Genomic DNA, 23,457 nt, shown 5'->3' with positions numbered 1-23,457 from the left:
ACACATGATTTAAGAAAGATGAGAGGCAGAAAAAAGTATATGACTATCAAAATAGATTTTGAGAAGGCATATGATCGTTTAAAATGGAATTTCATTATTCAGTGCCTAGATGAGTTCGGGGTGGATGCGAAAGCTAAAAGAATTATTGAGGCATGCATCAGTTCAGTCACTTACAAGCTGCTATGGAATGGAGGAAAAACTGGTAGCATCAATCCTTCTCGGGGACTAAGACAGGGGACCCCCTATCCCCCTATCTTTTCGTGATAGCCATAGACAAGCTCTCTCATATCATAGAGGAGAAAGTTGAAACAGGAAGCTGGATACCTATGAAAGCTGCGAGAAATGGGCCAAACATCTCTCATCTTCTATTTGCTGACGACCTCCTTTTGTTTACAGAAGCATCTGTAGATCAAATGGCCACCATTATGGAGACCCTCAACTCTTTTGGAAGGGTGTCAGGACTGAAAGTAAACCCAGAAAAAACGTCAATTGTTTTTTCAAAGAATGTGGATAACAGAGATAGAGCTTTAATCATCAACATGTGTGGCTACAAAGAAAATCCCAGCTTGGGAAGATACTTAGGGGCTATGATCACAAACAATAAAAGGAAGAAAGAAAATTATAAAAGCACCATAGATAGAGTGAAGGCCAGAATCGGTGGATGGAAAGCAAAATGCCTTTCCTTGGCAGGAAGAGTAACTCTAGCTCAATCCACTATCAGTCCAATTCTAAACTTTGACATGCTGCACAGCCAAGTCCCCCAAGGTATTTGTAAAGAAATAGAGAAATTACAAAGAAACTTTATTTGGGGAGAAACTGATCGAAGAAAGATGCATGCTGCTAGTTGGGATTTACTTTGCAAACCAAAAAACTTGGGTGGCTTGGGACTTAGAAAAATGTCAGCAATGAATGAGGCTTTTTTGCTCAAGATCCTCTGGAGAGTATGCACAGAACAAGACAGCCTTTGGGCAAAAGTTTTAAGAAGCAAATATGAAAGAAACCAACACATTGTTCAGAATATTATCTGCACAGCCTCAGATTCTCCATTATGGAAAAGTCTGGCCAGAGTCTGGAGTACCTTTAAAGAAAATGTCTCATTTTCCATTGGTGATGGCAGAAGCACAATGTTATGGACAGACAGCTGGGTTAAAGGTGAGGGAAGGCTTATCGATAAAGCCCAAAAAGCAATTGAAGATAGTTTCCTAAACCTTGCCGTAGCAGAAGCAACAGACCAAAATGGTGAATGGAACATAGCTTGGCTGGAGCAATACTTCACTAATGACACTATAAGTAAAATTGCAGCTACTCACCCCCCCAGAGAAGATTTAGGGACGGACAGACCTACATGGAATCTAACCCCATCAGGAGAATTTTCTGTCTCTAGTGCATACCACAGCCTAACTAATCATACAGAAATTACAGATCACATATGGGAAATAATATGGAAATGGAAAGGTCCGCAAAGCATTAAGATGTTTATGTGGCTTACCTCACACAAGAAATTGATGACTTCTTCCAGGAGGAACAGTATCTTTGGAGCTTCTCCAGACTGCCACCTTTGTCAAGGAACCCCAGAAACCATAATCCATGTTTTGAGAGACTGTCCGGGGGCATCCTGCATATGGGCACAGCTCATCAACCCTGCAAAAATTCAAAGCTTTTTTAGAGCTCCCTTCGAAGCTTGGTTGAGATGGAATCTCACAACTGAGCTAGGTCAAAATTCCCAAATCCCGTGGAAATCCATTTTTATGGTGGGATGCTGGTGGATCTGGCGATGGAGAAATAAAGAAATTTTTTCATCCCCTTTTAAAAGGCCTCATGCAGCAAAGAAAATTATTATTCAATTTGTTACAGAAATAGCTGAAGCTTTCAACAAGCAGGATCTTATGAAGCAAATGAGAACAAAAATAGAGATTCAAGTTGCTTGGAAAGCTCCCCCAGAAAATTGGATAAAAGTGAATTCAGATGGGTCATCAAATGAAAATTCAAGTTTGGCAGGGTGTGGAGGTCTGCTGAGAGATAGCCATGGAAGATGGCTGGCGGGATTTATGGCGAATTTGGGATGCTGCACCGCTTTTCAGGCAGAGGTTTGGGGAATTTGCAATGCCTTGAGAACAGCCTGGGAATTGGGAATTAAACACTTAATTTTGGAAACAGACTCCATGAGTATTTATGAAGTTTTGACAAGAAAGAAAAACCAAAAGGAACACCCTAATGCTGGCATAAGGAGAATTGAAAGATGGTTGCAGAAAGAATGGAACATCAAAATTACTCACACTTACAGAGAAGGTAACAAAAGTGCGGACTGGTTAGCAACAGAAAGCTTGAAGATGGATCCTGGGTATCACTTTATTGATCTTCCCCCAACAGGGATAAGAACTCTTTTAGTTGATGATGTAAGAGGGGTAAGTAGTCCCCGTTTAGTTGTTGAGTTATAAGCTCCTGTTTTCTTTCTTTTGGGGGTGTTAGCCCTCCTTTTTTATACCAAAAAAAAAAAAAAACTGTCTAATTTGTATACTTAGGTTGGTTTGGTCTAATAATTAACATATTAATTTATTTAAATAAATATTAAAAATTTAAATTTTATATTGCGTATGTATTTAAAAAATATTTTAATTTTAATTATTTTTTTAATATATATAAATATTTTATTATTATATATTTATTTATATGAGTTATTTTATATATTTTTTTTAAATGTGTTTGTATATTTTATATTTTAATATATAATATATAAAAATATAAATAACTGATTTTTAACTATATACTATGTTATCTGATATCTCACTTTTTAATTTAGATAGTATATTGTGGGAGGGAGGGGTGAGGAGCGCGTGACTGTGAATTTGAGCACTTTATCTCAGATCTGCATACCTGTATCAGCGTTAAGCAAGCAAGAACTCTTCATCGTGCTTCATCCTTTTCCTTCCTTCCTTACCTATTCTATCACCATAACATATACCTATCCATCAATCTCTTTGCATTTCACCTTCTTGCACTCCAAAACCCTATCCATCTATGTACATATGTCTACTCACATGGAACACAAATAGTCACTAATAATAAATAAAATAAGTCAGCACTGATCGATGGTTATGCAAGTTGGAAGCATGGAGTCAGAACTGAAAACCCTAAATTCCAAAGACCTCAAAGCCAATGGAATCTCCAAATCCAACATCGGGGATGGAGAAGGTGAAGGTGACGATCGCCCTCTGCTCAAGTCCTCCGACTCCACCAGCACCACCACCACCACATCCGACACCATTGAAGACATGGAGAAGAAATACGCCGCCTTCGTCCGCCGCGACGCGTACGGCACCATGGGCCGCGGCGACCTCCCGGCAAAGGAGAAGCTCCTCTTGGGATTCGCGCTCGTCACGCTGCTCCCCATACGAGTCGTGCTTGCTATGACCATCCTGGTGTTCTACTACGCCATCTGTCGCGTGTGCACTCTATTTTCTTCTCCTAACCGCGACGACGAGCAGGAGGATTACGCTCATATGGGCGGGTGGCGTAGGGCAGTTATTGTTCGCTGCGGGAGAGCTCTATCGAGGTCCATGCTCTTTATCTTCGGCTTCTATTGGATCCCGGAGTCTCATATCCCTGATCATCACGATGCTGATGGAAATGGAAGCTCCTTCACTCACACAAAGGTATTCTGGATTTGATTTGATTCGATTCGTTCAGCTTCTCAGAGTATGATTACATAAGATTATGATCATGGAGTGTTTTAATTACGTTTGACTTGAGTTACATAGAGAAGCAAGTGGTTCATGTTTTGTGGTTTTTGAATTATCAAAATATTTTATTATTTTGCATGTCGTTTGATATTAGGGTACTCTGTGTATGGTATTTGTATGGCTGGTTTGTCGTTTCTAATCGGCAAAACTACTACTGCTACTGATCTGTTTTAGCTTAGCAATTATCTGTTATTACATAACAAGCTCCCAGCCATATAATTTCATAATATTCTGGAAGCAGAGTGTTCTGTCTTTGTAATTGATTTTAGTCTACTTATTTCTTTTGTCTGTTTACAATTTCAGAATGGAGACAAAACTCAACCAGAAGTGGGAAGACCTGGCGTAGTAATATCTAATCATGTGTCGTACTTGGATATTTTGTATCACATGTCCTCTGTATTCCCCAGTTTTGTTGCTAAGGTCTGTGAGATGACAATTTTTCCCAAGTGTATCTTGTTCATAGGTGTTGTTACTGACATTTATCTTTTGTTCCACTCTAATCTTTGATTTCATCATGAAGAGATCTGTGTCTAAGCTTCCATTCGTCGGGCTCATCAGGTTTGTTGGCCATTTTTTTGGGGATTTCCAATGATTTAATAATATTGCTTCATTTTATGTACTTTAGATCTTGTGGTATTCTGCTGCTCTACATCCTCTCTCAAATTCCACTGCAGAATTGAACTTTCATGTGTAATGAAATGATAAACATGCAGTTCCAGAAGGGTGCATTTTGCATTATTTAATGGCATCAATTGTCTTTTTTTATTATAAGAGAATATTCAGATCCCACTGCTTACGTATAATGGAATGTTTTATGACAGCAAGTGCCTTGGATGTGTCTATGTTCAGCGGGAATCAAAATCATCAGACTTCAAGGGCGTTTCAGGTGGGTAAACTATTGATGTCATCACTTTGTATTAATTATGAAAACTTGCAGTATTTGAATAAAGCAAAAGCCCTTGAATTCATCTTTCTTCCCCTGCTCTGTTTGTTTCTAATGAAACAATCTTGTATCAGATTTTGGTTGATTCTGTGGGTAGATTATATTGTGTATCATAATGAAAATATTGGTGCAGAAGTGGAAAGATATATGTATATCCCATTGAAATGGTGTTCCAGTTAGATTAACTTTTTCGGGGGCATCATATTGTTAATTAACATTGTAGCTTAACCTTTAGACTTTCTTCCCGCAGCGATCGTCACTGAAAGAATTCGAGAAGCTCATCAAAATGAGTCTGCTCCAGTAATGATGCTATTCCCAGGTTATCATCCTTTGAGTTTTCTGGAGCTGAGTTCACTGTTGCTTTCTTTATGTAGAATACATGTATTTGACCAATATGGGTACGCCTGTTTTGCAAACTTTAATAAATATATATTGGTGCAGATTGACATGACTAAGGTAAATTTGGTATATATAAACATCAAGATGGTTAATGTAGGTTGTTTTCTTGTTATTCGTAACTATCCTATATATATTTATTTATCTGATGATATAAGTGTCAAAATATATGGTGAAATATTTCTTCTTTTGCTCATTTTATCTATCAGTAAATTATTAAGTAAACTTTTACCAAAAATAAATTATGCAAGTAATTTGAGTGTCTAAAGCTCTAAGCTACTTGTGTTAAAATGCTGTAATAATTTGGTTTAATATTGTTCATTTATTTGCATATTCTGCAGAAGGTACAACCACAAATGGAGAGTACCTCCTTCCATTCAAGACAGGAGGTTTTTTAGCAAAAGCACCAGTACTTCCTGTAATTTTACGATACCATTACAAGAGGTTTAGCCCTGCCTGGGATTCCATATCTGGGGTAAGCAATTTTTCTTATATACTAATGAAGCATGGTTTTTACTAGCAAGTCTGATGCTATCGAATTACATTTACATTGGCAGGTGCGTCATGTGATTTTTCTCCTATGTCAATTTGTAAATTATGTGGAGGTGATTCGGTTACCTGTTTACTATCCCTCACAGCAGGAGAAGGATGACCCTAAACTATATGCCAATAATGTTAGAAGATTGATGGCTACTGAGGTATTTCTTCTGGATTTTTTGTGGAAACAGATATAATATACAAGGGTGCTTGCTTATACGATTGCTGTAATTGATTAATTTATGCTAATAGAAGACATCAAGACAGCACTTGCTTCTCCGTGCTATAATTTATTTTAATTTGGTTGATCCATGTGTTAAAATTCTTGTTGATCCTTTATTCTTTCCAAATTTTCAAAATCGAGACAAGATGTAGGACAGTTCTCTCCTTGGTGCAAAAAAGGAGTAACAAGTGTTTTGTATATGGTTTTAAATGTTATTGACTAACTGCTTTTGGTACCAGCTTGATTTTGTTTACTCTATGCTCTTGTTGCAGGGTAATTTGATACTTGCTGACATTGGACTCGCTGAAAAACGAATATATCATGCTGCTCTGAATGGTAATAATAGTCTGCCTAGTGTTTTGCATCAGAAAGACGATTGATAATTTCATGGCCTCAGGCTCAAATGATATGTAGTTCGAGTCGAGTTTTAGTGTCAAAATTGTTATTTGTATGAATGGACAGCTTGCTTGAGGGGGGTTCCTATTAATTTACATTCATCTAAACATCTCAATCTTGTGTAATTTTAATGTAAATAATGTGACCAGTAGCAACATTGTGACATAATCCCTGGTGAATTTTATTGAGGCTCCCCATCAAAGATTTCAAGGGATATCATGTGTTGTGACGTTTTTGACTAACATAATGACCTAACAAATTTAGAAAGGCCTAGTGACCTTAGATCTGAATCTTCTGTTTCGTGTTCTGCAGGTTTGTTTTCCCAATGCTAATTCGGATTCCTGGTCTGTGTATATTCATTGTATGGTTCTGTTATTTATTCTGAAAGAAAAAGATACAAATATAGAAAATTCTGTGCAGAACAAGCATTCCTAGTCGAAAATGATGTATCTGAAATGCCTCTAGGACCTTAATGCCGCTGGGCACTGGCTGAGCATAGGTTCTGTATCTATATTTTTCTGTTAAATTTGTCAATTACTTGTAGGATCCTCCCCGTAGTTAGGGTTAGGTTGTCTAGCATATAACAGTTGATTTTGATTATAATTTGCTTTAGGGAGAAGAGGTTAACGATTCAATTGCTTTTTCTTTTTTTTTTTTCTTTGAAGTTTCCTTTTTTCTTAAATTTTTCTGTTGCCAAGCGCAGAGTTATCTAAACTGTCTATTTTGTCAAACAACAGATCTAAAACATGATTGTAACCTGGAATTAGAAACCCATTTTATACCATTTGGAAACCATTATCACTTAGGCTTAATTATTTTGTTTATTCTTAGTTTCATTAATTTTTTATATTTTAAAAGTTTGTAATCCTACCTTTATACTAGATATTAGATAATTTTTAATTAGGCACTTGCCAACTCTTTTGTTAAAAAATATGAAAATTCTTGAAACATTTGTTTTTTAGGTACCAGATTATAACTTTTTAAAACAGCATTCGTGTTTGTAACTTTTTTATATCTATATAAATCGTTACAGGGTGGGTGTAGCGGTTTTCAAATTGAACATAATCCGCTATAGGCATCCATGGTTTATGTGGAAAAGCGAGTTGGGCAGAACTCTGGCATCCATGGTTTATGTGGAAAAGCGAGTTAGGCAGAACTCGCTAGAGGGTGTAGCGGTTTTTGAAGGAAATGATACTCTACATAAATTGCTACGGGGTACAAGAAAATAATGATACTCTACATAATTTTTAACACTATAGCGGATCATGTATATGTGGAGATTATCTCTATTTCCGTAATAATTATGCATGAAATGAAATGAATAATAAGTTGGAAATTGAATAATAAAATAAATAATAGAATGAAATGAATAAAAATTTAAGATTTTTATTATCATTCAATTAAATTTATCATTTTTTTTATACGACTGAATGATTGATTATAATTGTAAACTTCTTTTATATTCACAGAACATAAACACTCTCAAGAGATAATGAAAATAATTTGTAATATTTTTAAAAAATAATTTTAAATATGTATAAAAAATATATTTAAAATTATTTTTTAAAAATATTATAAATTATTTTTATTATTTTGAGAGTGTTTAATGAAAGAATTTAACTTTTATATTCTGTGAAGATAAAAGAAATTTACAACTATAATCAATCGGATATAGTCGTATAAAAAAATGGATAAGTTTAATTGAATGATAATAAAAATCTATAATTTGTATTCATTTCATTCCATTCATTTCATTATTCAATCTCATCCTATTATTTATTTCATTCCATGCATAATTGTTACATAAACAGAAATAATCTTTACGTATACATAATCTGCTACAGGCTATCAGGGATTATGCTACCCATTGTTTTCTTTTAGAAACGCTACACAATCCATGGATTATGTTCAGTTTGAAACCTGAACCCTGTAGCGATTTATAATTTTATATAGATATAGAAAAATTGCAAACACATGCTATTTTAAAAAGTTGTAATCTAGTAAATTTAGATTCTAATTATTTTATTTAAGTAACTTATTCTGTTTTTTATGTAACATGATCTATCAAAAAATTTTGAGCTGAATATTTTAAAATTTTAAAAAATTTAATTAAAAGTTTTTATCTAACTTAGAGATTTAGTTACAAAGTGTTAAAATTAGGAACTAAATTAAAATTTTGATTATATTATAGGAACTAACAAAAACTAAGTTAATTATATTTATTGAACTCTTTTTGGCAGATAAGCTGTATTCGTGTGTGGAGTAACATAAATTTAATGGAAAAAATTATTAAAATTTGGAGCTTTCTATTACTAAAATGGCACTGGATTTGATGGTCTCAGAACGTTTGGACCAGTAAATGGTCTCATAACAAAACATGTTTTTTAAGTTTTTTTAATAACTACTAAATAGTCCTTTTCTAATTTTAATTACAAATTAATCCTATATATTTTATTTAATTATAAAAACTATTTTTTATTTTATAAATTATTATTTTATCATTTATCTATTATGTTTATTAACAATCAAAATAAAAAACAATAACGAATTAGATCCTCCATTGATCGTAATAAACTTTTTGGCCATTCCAATCGATTAAAAGTTTATATTTAATCCGGCTGTGAAATCTGTTTCTTTGAAAATCAATCGATTGGATTATCAAAACAATTGATTGAATTTCAGGTTTCCCATAACTCAATCGATTGGACTACAGGTTATCACAAAATAATCAATTGAAAATTGCAAGGCAGCATGGTTTTTGCAAAAATCAATCGATTAGTCATATTACCCAATCGATTGAACGATGACTAAAATATGAGTTTTTTAAAATTCAATCGGTTACTTATACTACCCAATCGATTGAATGTTTCAATACAACCTAAGGTCTCACAATTCAATCGATTGATTGTGTTACCCAATCCGATTGATTGTGTTACCCAATCGATTGAAGTCATCAAAACAATATGAATTTACCCAATTCAATCGATCGAAAGCTTTTACAATTTTTCTCTATTTCTATGCACTATAGAGATATTTTAGTTTTAAAAACTCATATTTTTACGATGAAGTAATGTCATTTTCATTTATTATTTCAACAACAATTTCATACAAATTTTATGTCTTGTGAATTATATTTTATTTTATATAATTAATTTATGTAAAAAAATTTCATATCTTTTTATTTGTTTGCATTCTATTTTGTTCTTTTCATTTGTTCAAGATTTGACCTCTCTATTGAATCTTGACTAGAAAAAAAAAATACCATGCAATATATATCAAAGCATTTTAATAATTTGTTCATATATTGCTAAGACATATATGAAGTATATATATTACAAATTTTTAATCAATTCTTCCTAGATTAACAATGGAAGTCCCCTTTCCAATCCTCCATTAGAGCGATAGGATTTTTAGACTTATCATTTTCAGATTTTACAGTTTTTTCAGGAGGCACACGATCCATTATTTTCTCATTGTAAAGCTCTAATAACATTACTTTCATGTTATGCTCTGCATTCTGAGCCTCCAATAGATCGAACATCTGTTTCACAGCTCCAGGGATGACACCAGCATCACTCGGAAATTTGCCATTCTGCATAATGAAGAGCACAGAAGAATAATTGGATTTCAATATTAAACATTTGAGCAGACATAAAAAGCAGTTAAAACAGGAGAATATTGAATATGTCCTGCACCACCGATATCCCCTGCACCACCGGTATTTCTAGTTGGGGGTGTTTGATATGAATTTCTCAAAAAGGAGGAACATTTCAAGCAACGAATTCCCTATAAAAAATAAGAACATTCATTACCAGTCAATACATGATTTCAAAAAAGGGTAAGTCAAGAGACATTATAACTACCTAGACATCGAGGCATAAGCCTTCACCACTCTCTCATGATACATAAAGAGATTGATACACGATTTCAATGGTGGGATTGAATAATTGGTGATAGATTATTCACCAATTTATAATGTTAATATTAAAGAAAAGATAAGATTAGAGTATCTAAATCAAAATAAAGTCTTAAAAATTGAAGATAGAATTTTAACATTAAGATAGATGAATAATAAAATAACTTATAAAAACGATGAGAAAATTGAAAATGGCGTAGTACACAATTCAATCGATTGGGTAACACAACCAATCGATTGAATTGGGCAAATCCATATTGCTTTGATGACTTCAATCGATTGGGTAACACAACCACTCGATTGAATTGTGAGACCTCAAGTTGTTTTGGAGCATTCAATCGATCGGGTAGTATAAGAAATCGATTGAATTTTAAAAAACCAACATTTTAGTCATCGTTCAATTGATTGGGTAATATGACCAATCGATTGATTTTTGCGAAAACCATGCTGCAATTTTCAATCGATTGTTTTGTGATAACCTGTAATCCAATCAATTGAGTCATGAAAAACCTGAAATTCAATCGATTGTTTTGATAATCCAATCGATTGATTTTCAAATAAACACGATTTCACAGCCCTGGACGAACGTCACGAATCAAATATAAACTTTTAATCGATTGAAATTGCCAAAAAGTTTATTACGATCAATGGAATCGAAGATCTAATTCGTTATTGTTTTTTATTTTGATTGTTAATAAACATAATAGATGACTGATAAAATAATAATTTATAAAATAAAAAATAGTTTTTATAATTAAATAAAATATATGGGATTCATTTGTAATTAAAATTAGAAAAGAACTATTTAGCAGTTGTTAAAAAAACTTAAAAAATATGTTTTGTTATGGGATCATTTATGGTTCAAACGTTCTGAAACTATCGAATCCAGTGCCTACTAAAATATTATTTAGGATATCAAACTTTAGAAAATATATAAATTTTTTGTTTTAAATGCAAAAAAAAAATGTTTGTTTTGGAGGACGGGGTTATTGAACTCCCACTGCATAAAGTTATTTAAAGATTCAACCCCTAAATAACATAAATTTAGGGTTTCAAACCCTAAAAGTTAAAAGTGTTTTACTTTTTGGGTGTTTTGATATTTGAGCCCCTGCCATTATATAATTAGAGTTTCCAACCCTAAAGTGATACGTTGATCTGTTTTTCTATTTTTTTTTTTTTTTTTTGCGAAAGAGGGGGGTGGGGTTGGGGAGGGTTACTTTGAACTTCGTCACTACAAAATTTTTTTATTTTAAACCTTAAAAAACATGCATATTTAGAGTTTCATATCCCAAAAAAGTGTTCATTTTGTTGAAGTTTAATCCTATTGTTATAAAATTATGTGGAGCTTCAAACCGTAGAAAATACAAAAATATGAAGTTTTAAACAATAAGGAAAAAGTTATTTTGTTGTTGACTAAATTCAATCCCAAAATTTTTTTATTTTAAACCTTAAAAAACATGCATATTTAGAGTTTCATATCCCAAAAAAGTGTTCATTTTGTTGAAGTTTAATCCTATTGTTATAAAATTATGTGGAGCTTCAAACCGTAGAAAATACAAAAATATGAAGTTTTAAACAATAAGGAAAAAGTTATTTTGTTGTTGACGAAATTCAATCCAAGTGTTGTCATCCATTAGATAACAGAAAGCCAATCATCCAAATAACGACGGCTAAAATTTGTGTGTGCTAACGATATTTAATATTATCAAGAATTGATACTGTATGAAGATGTAACAAATATGAAAGGAAGGAATCCAGATTTAAAGTTGTATTGTCACTTTAGAAAAAAAAAATATACCATTAATCACAGAATCACCGTTAAATTAAAATAATAAGACTCACAGATAATAAATGTTACAAATTTAAAAGTGATTAAATATTATTTTACCACTTTATTAACATTGTTAGTTTAAAAGATCTTTTTCGGAAGGAATCAAGGAGGAAGACAGAAGAGGCTTATAGGCTCTCAAGTGAACACTTGCATTTGTATACCAAACTTGAAAATATATTTTCGTGAAATCGATCATTTATTATCAATTACAAGTTTATAACCTTACAATGAAAACAGCTTCAGCTATGAAGTAATCACTTGCACTCCTAATAAGCACAATATATATATCCCATTGAGACTGTAAAAGAACCTTTCCTCGGGTCTGAGTAATTACTAGTTAAAGTGCACCGAGCATATTGAACTGCGTCCATGCTTCCTGTATTGTAAGTTTTTAATAAATGCGCTTAGTGATCGGGTTTTAGTAAAAACATGTTCAATGAATACCCGTCAACTGAATTTAAGAATAATGATGACTATTAAATACTTCGTAATGTTCAATCAAATAAAATACTGTAAGAACCTGTTATGTTATGAACTTCTTAGGTTCATTGTCCCTACCAAGTATTTGGATGCTTTTTTACTTAAATAAAATATATTAATTATTTACTCCAATAAAACGATTTACAGAATTTTATTTTTTTTATGAACTTCTTAGGTTCATGCTAAAAAAAATATTAAAATTAACAGAATATTTCTTTTAAAAAATATGGGTCAAAGATTTACTTAAGTTTTTAAATGTGGATACATTCAATTGGCAGAAAAATATTCAGTTAATTTTAATATTTTTTTTACATTAAAAAAAATTAATTACAAAATTAAAAATAATATAAAACTCAATTAAAAAAAGAAGAGTATAAAAATTTAGTTGCAAATTTGGTAAAATTAGAGGACTTAACAGAATAATTAAACCTTACGTAAATGTAGGAGACACACAATATGTATGACTAACAAATAATAAGCAAGATTTTAGACAATACCCATGAAATAGATAACATGATATATATCAATCCAACTAAGTAGCTACAAATATAGGTTTACCTGTAAGATGTCAAAAACTTTTTCTGCAATGTATTTTTGATGTGATGCAGCACCCTTTTGCTGCAATTTATCTGGATGTAGACAAAGTAAAGCTCTTTGATAAGCTCTTTTCACCGCATTTCCTTCAATTATATCGACAAGAGGCACAGGCTTCCAGCCACACTCCGGCCAAAGCACCTTTAATTATACAAATCAATGTCAGTTTAGTAAAAGTGAATTTTATCTATCAACCTCAAGGAAATAACCTTTAAAAATGGAATTAGACACATCAAAATGTTTTTATCTTTGTTGACAAGAAAGAAGAACGGCAAGGAGTACAGAACTCCATTTTTCCTTACTAATTGTAACGTCGATAGTAGCGAGCGTATGTTTGCTTCCTTCCCTTTAGACCATTGTTGTATCTTCTTGTCAATGACCTACATTGTATACAGAAATATGTATACACATAATATTGACAACCTTGAAAAAAAGAAAGCATGATAGTTGGTGCAAATTACTTGGATTGCTTGGTTATCTTGGCTTTTTAAATCATCATTCTCATCTTCTGCTAGTACTTGTATCTGTAATATTCAATTCAGGAGCATATTCACAGAAATTTCCTAAAACGAAAGTAATTTAAACATAAGATTGGAATTTAGCTCAGCAATTGAATACCGTGAAATTCCCATGGAAGGATCCATCCTTATCTCCGATAACAGTAAATGAAATATCTGGCGTTGCTGGTAACGAAATCAAGTTGTTTTGTCACAATATTTAATCATCAAGTATATAAAGCATGTCTATAATCTATATAGATTTTAACATTGATTAGTATAAAAAGCTCTACAACAATAAGGAAGTGTCACGGTCATTTCATATTTTAACAAAGTCTCTTCAGTTGATTAACAGCTTATGCTAGTTCTTTTAAAAGGTGGCACCCTATTATTCATTGAATTTGTAAAAAGTAAACACAACTGCATATTGAAATGGATGCAGACCATAGAGAAAAGCACAATTTTTGTTACAGCACCATGCTTAACAGAAACTTAGGAGGGATGCAATGTGGAAATAACAAATCACCATAGAAGCATGTTTAAACTAGAATGTGCTCGATGCTTGCCCTGTAAATGTTTCCTATTGTTACATGCAGGCTACGCACATAATCTTTGTTAGAGCAGTCATATTACACTAGAATTCAGAAAATTAAGCTGTACCTGATGCTGAGATATCATCCTGCTGAGACAAATTATTAGAAGACCCATTGGAGGACTCTACCCTGGAACTTTCTTTCTTGGACTGTTCGGAATACTCGTCCGCCTAAATAAGATTGAGCAACCGTAAGCATCTTAATTGTTGTAAAGCTAGGATAACATGAACTTGACACTGAAGAATAGTCATAACTATTGACAGCTTCTTATAATATGAATTTTTCTTTTCTATCCATCTTATTCATTAGTTCTTACTGCCGACACTTACTCCGTTCTTTGTCCTGAAAGCATCTCTTTGCTTGTATAAAGAACCCTCAGATTTGGGTTCAACTCTGGGTTTTGTTGCAGCTTCTTGATTGAATATTCGGACAAATTCTTTGACCTTTCCTTTAATGCGGTCTTTCCCCATATTCTCACCAAAGTTCAAGGAACCAGGGGATGCTTTGCTATGCTCTACAGCTTTCACAGAAACAGTCGTTTCTTCTCGTTTATTTGGATTCACGTTATCAAAATTAGACAACTCTTTTGTGCTTTTCATCTTACTTTCATCTTGTCTCTCCCTTCGAGTGATCTCGTTATAATCTGATATATGAAATTGAGAACATTATAATGGAGTCATAAAGTAGTATACATACACACAGACAGAAGTGGATGGTGAATATGGCTTTACCTTGTTTCGCTATTGCATTACTTTCATTTAACAGTGAACGTAATGTTTTGGTCTCAAGCTTCTGATTTCCACTTGCTGCTTCTTTTTTTCCAGAGAAGGTTTTCTCACTCGCAGAATGAGTAGATGAGATAGGACTACCAGGATCATCTTTAGTTACAGTATGAGAGCTGCTCATCGTCTCTGATTGAGCTTTGGAAGAAGCTCTTTGTTCTGTGATTCGAATAGAATCTGCCCCATTTTGAATAGTTGTACGAGAGGTTGATCCATCTTGTCTTGTGCTTCTCGATAACAAGGAGGCTTTGTATGATGCAGGACTATCATTTTGTGTGGTAATCTCACTGGCCACCCATTCCTTGGCGCTTGAGCTTCTCTCAAATTTAAGCTTATCTTTTCTCTCTGTCCTAAGAGGCATAACCATTGGCACCCCTTTACTTGCCCATTTGTATATTGAGAAATGAAATTGGCCATTACTGTTAGATTGGTCTTGTTTCATGTTACTTTCTATATCTGAAAACTCTTTCGACAGAAGACTCTGCCGATAAGCGGGTTTTAAAGCATTCTTTGGATCCTCCTTGTGCTTGGTTGGTGGGGTTGAAAATCTTGAAAGATGAGAATCTGAAGAGCCTACTCCATTCGAAGCACCAAAACCATCATTGAAGTTGTTAAGTGGGTTCCTACTTCTGGTAGAGTAACCAAATGTTGGAAGGTCCATCCCTTTTGACAATTTGGCAGGAAGACTGGTTGGTCAGTGGAAAGTGACGGGAGTTAGAAACTTAGCATCAGTCACAATAGGAGATGAGCAAGTCATTTAGTTCACAACTTAGAAGCTGATAAGTTATTATCCATGCTGAAAACAATGCATGAAGCAGTCCCAAATGAATAAAACTAGCAATGGCTATCGATCTGCAATTTTCTTTCAATGATTATGAATCTAATGAATTTGATTCACTAATTGAACACTAAAAATCGATGGTTTAATACATATTGTCATATAGTAGTCTACTATTTGAACGTATCAAGTAAGGTAACATTCGGGACAGTTTTTGTCCTATCTATTCATGGTAAAAAATTGAACTCTAACCTGTCTTTGTGTATATTCCTCTTATCTCTATTCACCCTTGTAATTTTAAAAATTTAATAAATAAAATTACATTTTAAAATTTATATAATTATCATCACATACATAATTTTATATATACCAAGATGAGTACTTTTTAAATTCGACCCTGTCCGCCCTAGACTGGGTCGGGTAATTACCCCACTTGGACCGGATAGGGGAGAGTGGGTACCGCGCGTCCGGGTAACGTTGCTATCCTATCCCCCACAGTTAGTTTAAAAGTTCAAAACACAGATATCATCCCACACAATAAACGATTACAACAGTGTTTCTAATTCAAAATTGCTTACTGAAGGAGAGACTCAAATAGGGAACAATAGTGATGATTAACTAATCCGTAATTTGGATTCAATTTTATGAGTTTGTTAAAAATCATCAATAATCCGCACGAGAAGGATAGGTTAATGAGGAAAACCTGAAGTTCGAAGGTAGAGAAGAGGAGAGAGGGTCAGCAAGAGAAGGGCTCAAAACTCTGCTGGGGAAAGGGCTTTGACTCTGATCCCTATTCCTGATCGGAGACTCATCGCCTCTGAATATATCATCGTAGAAGTCACTGTTCTTGTTTGAATAACGCCTCCGATTCACGAAATCTTCCCCTCCAAACACTGGTCTCTCCCGCTCAGGACGCCACGCACACGAACTTGGAGCCTCGCCTTCTTCTCCTTCTCCTTCTTGACTCAAATCCTGCAACCTGCTGTAGCTGAGGCTATGCCGAATCTCGCTGTTAATGGAAGACCGCCGTGGCGGCCCTCCGAACACATCGTTGAAATCCACATCGGAGTTTCTGCTTGGCGTGCTTGGACTCGTGTAGAAACCGCTTTCCCCTTGTTGTGAAGAATAAGAAGAGGAGTAAAACCTCTCCATTATTATTAATAATTAATAATAACTGTCAACTAATTCAGGATTAAAAATTGGCGGGAAAACGTGGAACGCAGCGGAGGGTAATGGAAAGTTTGTTTTGAACTGTAACTGCCTCTGCCTGCTATGAATCAGAGACACAGACGAGAACAGGCACGAATTCTGAAAGGGAAGTAACTACCACAATACGACAGAGAAGGTGCGCCGAAGACCAATTGCCATTGGCAAGCCACAAGATATGAGTGACTTGGGATAATACTTTAAAGGATAGAAACAAAACTATAAAAAAGTGATGCTGATAACTCGACCACTCTACTCCATGCCTTTTTGAAGAAATCTTTTCCCTCAATTCTTCTTTGGGATACTAATTAAATCCCCTCTCGCTTAAAATTTTCAATGCGGCCACCACACCCTCTGCCACTTCTCTGATTTTGTCTCTTCCTATCATATTTTTGGCTATTCAAGAGTTGGCATTAGGAATAGGAACCGATGTCACAAGAGAAAAATATGAAATTTTGGCCCCACGTAGCACTCTTCATATAATTTTTGTTATATATTTATGCATTCATTTCACTAGTTCAAAGTTTCTTATTTTCAATAATTTTTCAGTAATTCAGATTTTCCGTAACCTCCGATATACGTAGATGAAACGCATCCATCACGGGATTCCTGATTAGGCACGAAGATAAGGGGCCCATGCAATACCAGAACATATGGTTCGGGAAAAGAGCCAATCGTGCCAGAGAAAAATCGATAATACATTCGCAACAAGCGCCAAACTATTGCAAAGGCTCATTCATTACTCAAGGAACCTGAACTCTCATTTACATTATTTCAATTTGAATGCTTGTCACACTTTCCTGCTCAGTGCCAAAACCAACAACCAAGCAAAACAACATCCAACTTAAGAGGCTGGTTGCTTACAAACAAAATTTGGACGGTCAAAACTTTAAATTCGGACCTACATTTCTGAATTGGTTGTCACTAACATCATTTCCTGGAGGGTAACAATGTTTAAACCTTTTATTTATAATAATCACATATGCTGCATGGTGCGCATGAGGACAAAAAGAGTATGTACAAGAGAACTGGATTGGATTTTAGGCATCTTCAGAGCCGGTAATATATGAAATGATAACTGTTGTGTCGTCAAGCTTGCCACCATAGTAACGGAGCCCAGCATCTTGAGCAGCAGTTGAAAAAGGCGTCTGCCGGTCTTTGTCCTGTGCCCGTTGGCGTGCCAGTGCAGCTATTTTCTGAGCCGTTGCCTGAGGGCTTAAGCCAGCTCTTTTGGCATGAACCACCACTGCCGTGATATCATTATTATACAAGTTGTCAAACAACCCATCCGTACCAGCGACTATGACATCACCAAGAGCAACACGAATTGTGAAAACCTGACATGAACAAGGCAATCCACATAAAAGTCCAACAAGAAGCATAGATAAACAAATATTCAAGAAGATTAACTAGTTTATTGACTATGGCAATGGTGAACTACTTAAGGATATGGATGCCATTCGCATGTTATAGAAGGGAATAATTGAGACAAAATATAAAAAACTGTCTGAAAAGAATTAGATAACCACCAAAAGTTTTAATGGCTTGTTATAATGAATGCAAGTAATATGCTAGCATTAACAAGATCATACTTAAATGGTAGTAAGCTTTGTCTGCATTTCTCCAACTTTCTTAAAGACACAGTACCAGGATTTACCATATCTTTCAATGTCCTACAGCCTACAGTAAACTTCCATCTAAAGTAGACTACTTTAACTGGTGGTGTTTATGCTGCAAGTTACTTTCAAATTTCACATCTCACTTACAGCTGATCGGAGATAACATATCTAAAGAGCACATCATAATAGTCTAATATGATAATTGACTGTGGGACTACATTGAACAGAGAGTAAATCAACAAAACTACTATAGGACTTAAAGAAACCACTATAATCAATACATCCTGTAAATAAAGGGATTAAAAACTTGATTAAAGATTAAACAAATCAAATACGACACATAAAGTATTATAAGGTTTAATTATTTTTTTGGTCCTTATAATTTCACTAAATTTATAATTAGATCCTTATATTTTTTCTCTTTCAATTGGGTCCTTACACTATTTTTAATTTTATAATTAGGTCCTTACTAGCATAAAGAATGTTAAGAGTTAATGGAATATTTCTCTACAAATTGAAAGTATCCATAATTAATAACCTAATTAGATCATTAACTACATGTTTTTTGGGAGGAATATTCCATTAAATGTAACATTCACAGAAAGGAGCTAATTACAAAGTTAAAAGCAATGTAAGGACCCAGTTGAAAAGGAAAAAAGTATAAGGATCTAATTGCAAATTTGGTAAAACTATAAAGACTAACAGGATAATTAAACCTTATTATAAATTCAACAAACAGCACAAGCTGTCAATAAATCTTTTTTCTAGAATTTAAACAAAATCACAATATAACACAAACACATACACACAAGGAAATGAAACCATGAAGGAATCGTATGCACTGCAAAAGGTGTACAGGATCACTAGCAAAATCATGTGATATTCGTCACCAACAGAAATTAAAAGATTTTATTAACTAATGCAGTAACATTCCCTTACAATCCTGTGCATCTTACCTGACCAGAACTAGGTAAATCGCCATTATTTCCACTTTCCAGCTGATAAGTGAAATTAAAATTATGTTGCTGCACCGGGGACCGAAATACAGTGCACCCATCACGGATCACCATAAAACCACTGTCTCCCAAGTTAATAGCATGAAGCCACTGCAGTATCATGAGTAAAGAAAATTGTCAAAAATAAAATGATGTACCAGAACTGATTATTTATAACATAATGTCACTAGAAACCGTGAAAATTATGCTGAGAGACCAAATATATCACTAACTAGTTTCGTAGGAAATTGTACCATTCAGTCACAAACACAAAAGAATCCCAAAAGGGGGGAAAAGGCATCAAAGGAGTCAGAAAACTGATATACGTAGAAATATAATATGTAATGTCAGAGCTATTGCTATTAGTGTGTCAACATGTTTAAAATTTAAAACACAATAAAGTTTGAGGGGACTAGAGCCATTATAAATTTATAACTATTGGATATTTGGATTAGTGTTGTGTTAAGCATGTACTTGAACTATACCATTTTAATATATTATCACTGAAGGAATAATATTATCAGTTCATCATACAAAGGTGAAGGTAACCTGATCAGTAAGTGTGATAATGCATGCTGTGGAGGAACCCTTAGCTTTTGTACTTAAGTATGCTTTTTCCAACACCCTTGCTGGGTCAATTGAACCTTTGGACTCCCCCGAAATAGCAGCCACTGAATTGGACATGAGCTCACGAGAATACTGTCCAGCATCAACACCATGATCGGCCCAGCCACCAACACCATCAGCCAGTCCTATAGCTTGTGCCTCAGAGCATATAAAATGAGCATCTTCTCCCCCGGTTTCTTCCTTATCAGGATGGGGTAAGTAGCATGATCCAGATGCTAATTTAAGGGTTTTACCTAAAGGAGCTTTCCTGCAATTATCGTCCAACCATATAGTAAAGCAATGAGACTGGAATTCCACTGTAAATTTTAATTGCCAAGTACTAACGCTAAAATTTTGAGTCATCCTAAAATATTTGCTTCTCAAAATACAAGTATTCAGAGTTCTTATGTTGAATATATATCTTCATTCTTCAATCTGTTTTGAAATGTACTTAAATAGAATACACTTTTGTTACCAGTACAATCACAAACAAACTGGGAAAAAGTAACTAATTTCCCCTGACACCGAAAAAGGGGAAAAGAGGGTGTGCGACGCAGGGGAGGGGAGAGGGGAGAGAAAGCTTCACCGTGATATTTAAATAATTGATTTGAATGTAGAAAATTCTTTTCTATTTTTTGGATACATTTCAATTGAAGGGAGAGAGAACATACGGTTTAGATGAAATAGAAGAATTTGTTGAGTTCTCTTTACAAGCACAAGTGTCATGACGTACACCATGAGCAGGGCCTGAAATAGCGCATGATGATGATCCATGGAAACCTCTAGATGCCAACTCTGTGCAGAGGTAAGAAGAGTGCAAGGTCCTTGCAGCAATAAGATAGCTATAAATTGTACGATTTTCGGGTTGCCAAGAGCTTTTCATGCCCACTTTTCTACCATTCTCCAAACCTGTCCTCAAACACAGATTACTCACAACCTTTCTTGACAGTGAATGGCGACGATACCTCAAAGTTAACTTATCATCAGAGCATTCACTGATTGCAGCTGCAGATAAGCGAGAAGTGAGAGCAGAATCCATAGACACTGTGGGAAATGGTGTGCCAATTACAGACAATGTTCTTCTCTGTCTAACCAAATAGGTACAAGCTTCGAAGTTTACAGGGTGACAAAACTTGGTAGTACTAAACAACAACTTCCCTCGTGCAATCAGAACACCGAAAACAACAGAACTTATGGTTCCACCACCTATTCCTACATTTGAACTTTGAATTGCAGTGCCCAATCTTGAAAAGTACACGAGTGGCATTTTTTTTTTCACAAACAATAATTTAGCTTATTCAACTCTATGGAACACAACACCAATATTTGCAACAGATAACAAAGGTCAAAAACCGCATTGTTCATTCAAATAAATCAGAGGAAGAACCGATAGCAGAGAAATCAAACGAGATTCAAAATGAAACGACTTACAGCTGATGCTGATCAAAGAAGAAAGGTAGCGAAGGAAAACCCTAACCAGAAAATTCCTAGGAGAATCGAAACATAACGGAAGAAGTTTGGTGCATAATTAAATTAAATGATAATAAAGAAATTGGGTGGTAGCTGATCCTTTCCGTGTCTCCTCTTTATAAATGTTCCCGCTACAGCGATCAGCATTGTTAGATGCCAATGACCGGAAAGAAAGGAATAGAAACGAGGGAAAAAAAACAAAAACATGTATTCTTCCTGGTTCAAACAGTACCGAATCTCATCATTGGGAATAAATGACCTTTGGTGACTGGGTTGCCAATTAACACTCTCTTTGCTACGTTTTTATTTTCTATTTTTATTTTTAATAATTTTTATTTTTATCTTTTATTTTTATTTTTTTATAAAATTTAAAAAATAAAAAATATTAAAAAAATAAAAAATAAAAATACAAACTAAATATACTCTAAATTTTTATTAATTTTTACTATTAAATTTTTTTATCTCCAAAAATAAATCTAAAAACCTAATTTTTAATGCATTTATTTCGATTAATATTTAAATTGGTCATAAAATTTTATTTTTTAATTTATTCTCTAAAATTTTAATTTATCTCCAAAATTTACATTCATGACTTATATTGGTTTCTTAATTATTTTTTGTTAATAACATGATAACGTGGTATGCTAATGTAAACTATAAGTGTCATGTATCAGAATATTATTCATCAATATATAATAGAGTGAAGATGAATCAGTTAAAAATATGTGAATACGTGACATATCAATGTAGATGATGGTGTTACGTGACAAAACATAATTTGTTCACATGTCACTTTGGTGTCACATGTCATAAAATTATTGAAAAATTAGTGCCAAATACCATTAGGAAATTTTAATGAATAAAAGGGACCAATAATGTCAACATTATTAAGAAAGACAAAATAGATATTATATCAATCTCGATTGCCCCCTATCAAATGTCGTCATTGGAAATGGTTGAACTCAAAACTCAGTTGGAAGAATTGATGAGTAAAAAGTTCATCCGACCAAGTGTTTATTCGTGGGGAGCGCCGGTGTTACTGGTAAAGAAAAATGATGAAAGTATGCATCTGTGTGTAGATTACCGGCAATTAAACAAAGTTACAGTAAAAAAACAAATATTTGTTGCCAAAAATCAATTACCTGATGGACTAATTATAGGGAGCTGGAGTATTTTCTAAAATTGACTTGAGGTCTGGTTATCACCAGATAAGAGTAAGAGACGAAGACATTCCGAAAATCGCTTTTAGAACTTGCTATGGCCACTATGAATATACGGTAATGTCATTTGGGTTAACTAATGTCCTGACGGTGTTCATGGATTACATAAATCGGATCTTCCATCCTTTGTTGGACAAATTCATCGTCATCTTCATTGATGACATCCTAATATATTCCTGAACCGAAGAAGAACACGCGAAATGCTTGCTGATGAGTTTGGAAAACTCTAAACTAAATTGATGATGATCAAACATTATTAACAGCAAAATTATTAAGCTAATCTTGGTTAATGTGTTAATTAAAATAATTTTGTTGTGCAGGATTAATATTGGGCCGAAAACAAATTTATTGTGCTAGCCCAATTTACACTCAGCCTTGGTTTTAATAACAAAAAATGAATGTGGCTGATTTAATGTTACTTGGGCCAAATAATTTTGATTGCTCCAAGCCCAAGTGTGTTACATGCTTTCCATTTGTTTTATGCATGCTCCAAGTTTTATCAGGAAAGCAAATGTTATTAATGGGCCAAGATCAAATATTGTTGCAATCAAGCCCATATGTTATAAGAGTTCCTCATGCATGATCCGAAACCAAAGAAGGAAGAAAGCAAAATTGCTTTCAACGGATCCAAAGAT

At 34.0% G+C, this 23,457-nt stretch overlaps 3 protein-coding genes across 5 annotated transcripts; 1 reads left to right on the top strand and 2 right to left on the bottom strand.

Moving 5' to 3' along the window:
- The first annotated feature begins 2,769 nt into the window (after positions 1–2,769).
- LOC112764585 (lysophospholipid acyltransferase LPEAT1) lies at positions 2,770–6,870 on the top strand. Of its 2 annotated transcripts, XM_025810260.3 has the most exons (9): positions 2,770–3,653; positions 4,044–4,160; positions 4,261–4,298; positions 4,562–4,626; positions 4,934–5,002; positions 5,421–5,554; positions 5,637–5,777; positions 6,112–6,175; positions 6,548–6,870. In XM_025810260.3, the coding sequence occupies exons 1-9, from the start codon at positions 3,090–3,092 to the stop codon at positions 6,565–6,567; spliced, it is 1,212 nt and encodes a 403-aa protein (XP_025666045.1). In that variant the 5' UTR covers positions 2,770–3,089; the 3' UTR covers positions 6,568–6,870. The 2 variants fall into 2 exon arrangements, with proteins under 2 accessions (XP_025666045.1, XP_025666044.1); XM_025810259.3 differs by lacking the exon at positions 6,548–6,870 and having other exon boundaries at positions 6,112–6,449.
- A 5,264-nt stretch (positions 6,871–12,134) lies between these two features.
- On the bottom strand, positions 12,135–17,462 carry LOC112766502 (J domain-containing protein required for chloroplast accumulation response 1). 2 transcript variants are annotated; one of them, XM_025812398.3, is made up of 9 exons: positions 16,410–17,462; positions 14,878–15,614; positions 14,476–14,789; positions 14,214–14,316; positions 13,675–13,739; positions 13,518–13,580; positions 13,359–13,436; positions 13,021–13,197; positions 12,135–12,358 (listed from the first exon to the last, which is right to left on the bottom strand). In XM_025812398.3, exons 1-9 carry the CDS (start codon positions 16,856–16,858, stop codon positions 12,320–12,322), a joined length of 2,025 nt encoding a protein of 674 aa, XP_025668183.1. In that variant the 5' UTR covers positions 16,859–17,462; the 3' UTR covers positions 12,135–12,319. The 2 variants fall into 2 exon arrangements, with proteins under 2 accessions (XP_025668183.1, XP_072079446.1); XM_072223345.1 differs by having other exon boundaries at positions 14,878–15,591.
- A 170-nt stretch (positions 17,463–17,632) lies between these two features.
- On the bottom strand, positions 17,633–21,880 carry LOC112764873 (probable protein phosphatase 2C 55). The gene is made up of 4 exons (XM_025810685.3): positions 20,804–21,880; positions 20,076–20,400; positions 19,488–19,637; positions 17,633–18,249 (listed from the first exon to the last, which is right to left on the bottom strand). Exons 1-4 carry the CDS (start codon positions 21,397–21,399, stop codon positions 17,953–17,955), a joined length of 1,368 nt encoding a protein of 455 aa, XP_025666470.1. The 5' UTR covers positions 21,400–21,880; the 3' UTR covers positions 17,633–17,952.
- Positions 21,881–23,457: the final 1,577 nt, after the last annotated feature.

This window comes from Arachis hypogaea, chromosome 17, assembly GCF_003086295.3.
Source record: "Arachis hypogaea cultivar Tifrunner chromosome 17, arahy.Tifrunner.gnm2.J5K5, whole genome shotgun sequence".
Taxonomy (NCBI): Eukaryota; Viridiplantae; Streptophyta; class Magnoliopsida; order Fabales; family Fabaceae; genus Arachis; species Arachis hypogaea.
This window is presented reverse-complemented; position numbering and strand designations above follow the sequence as displayed.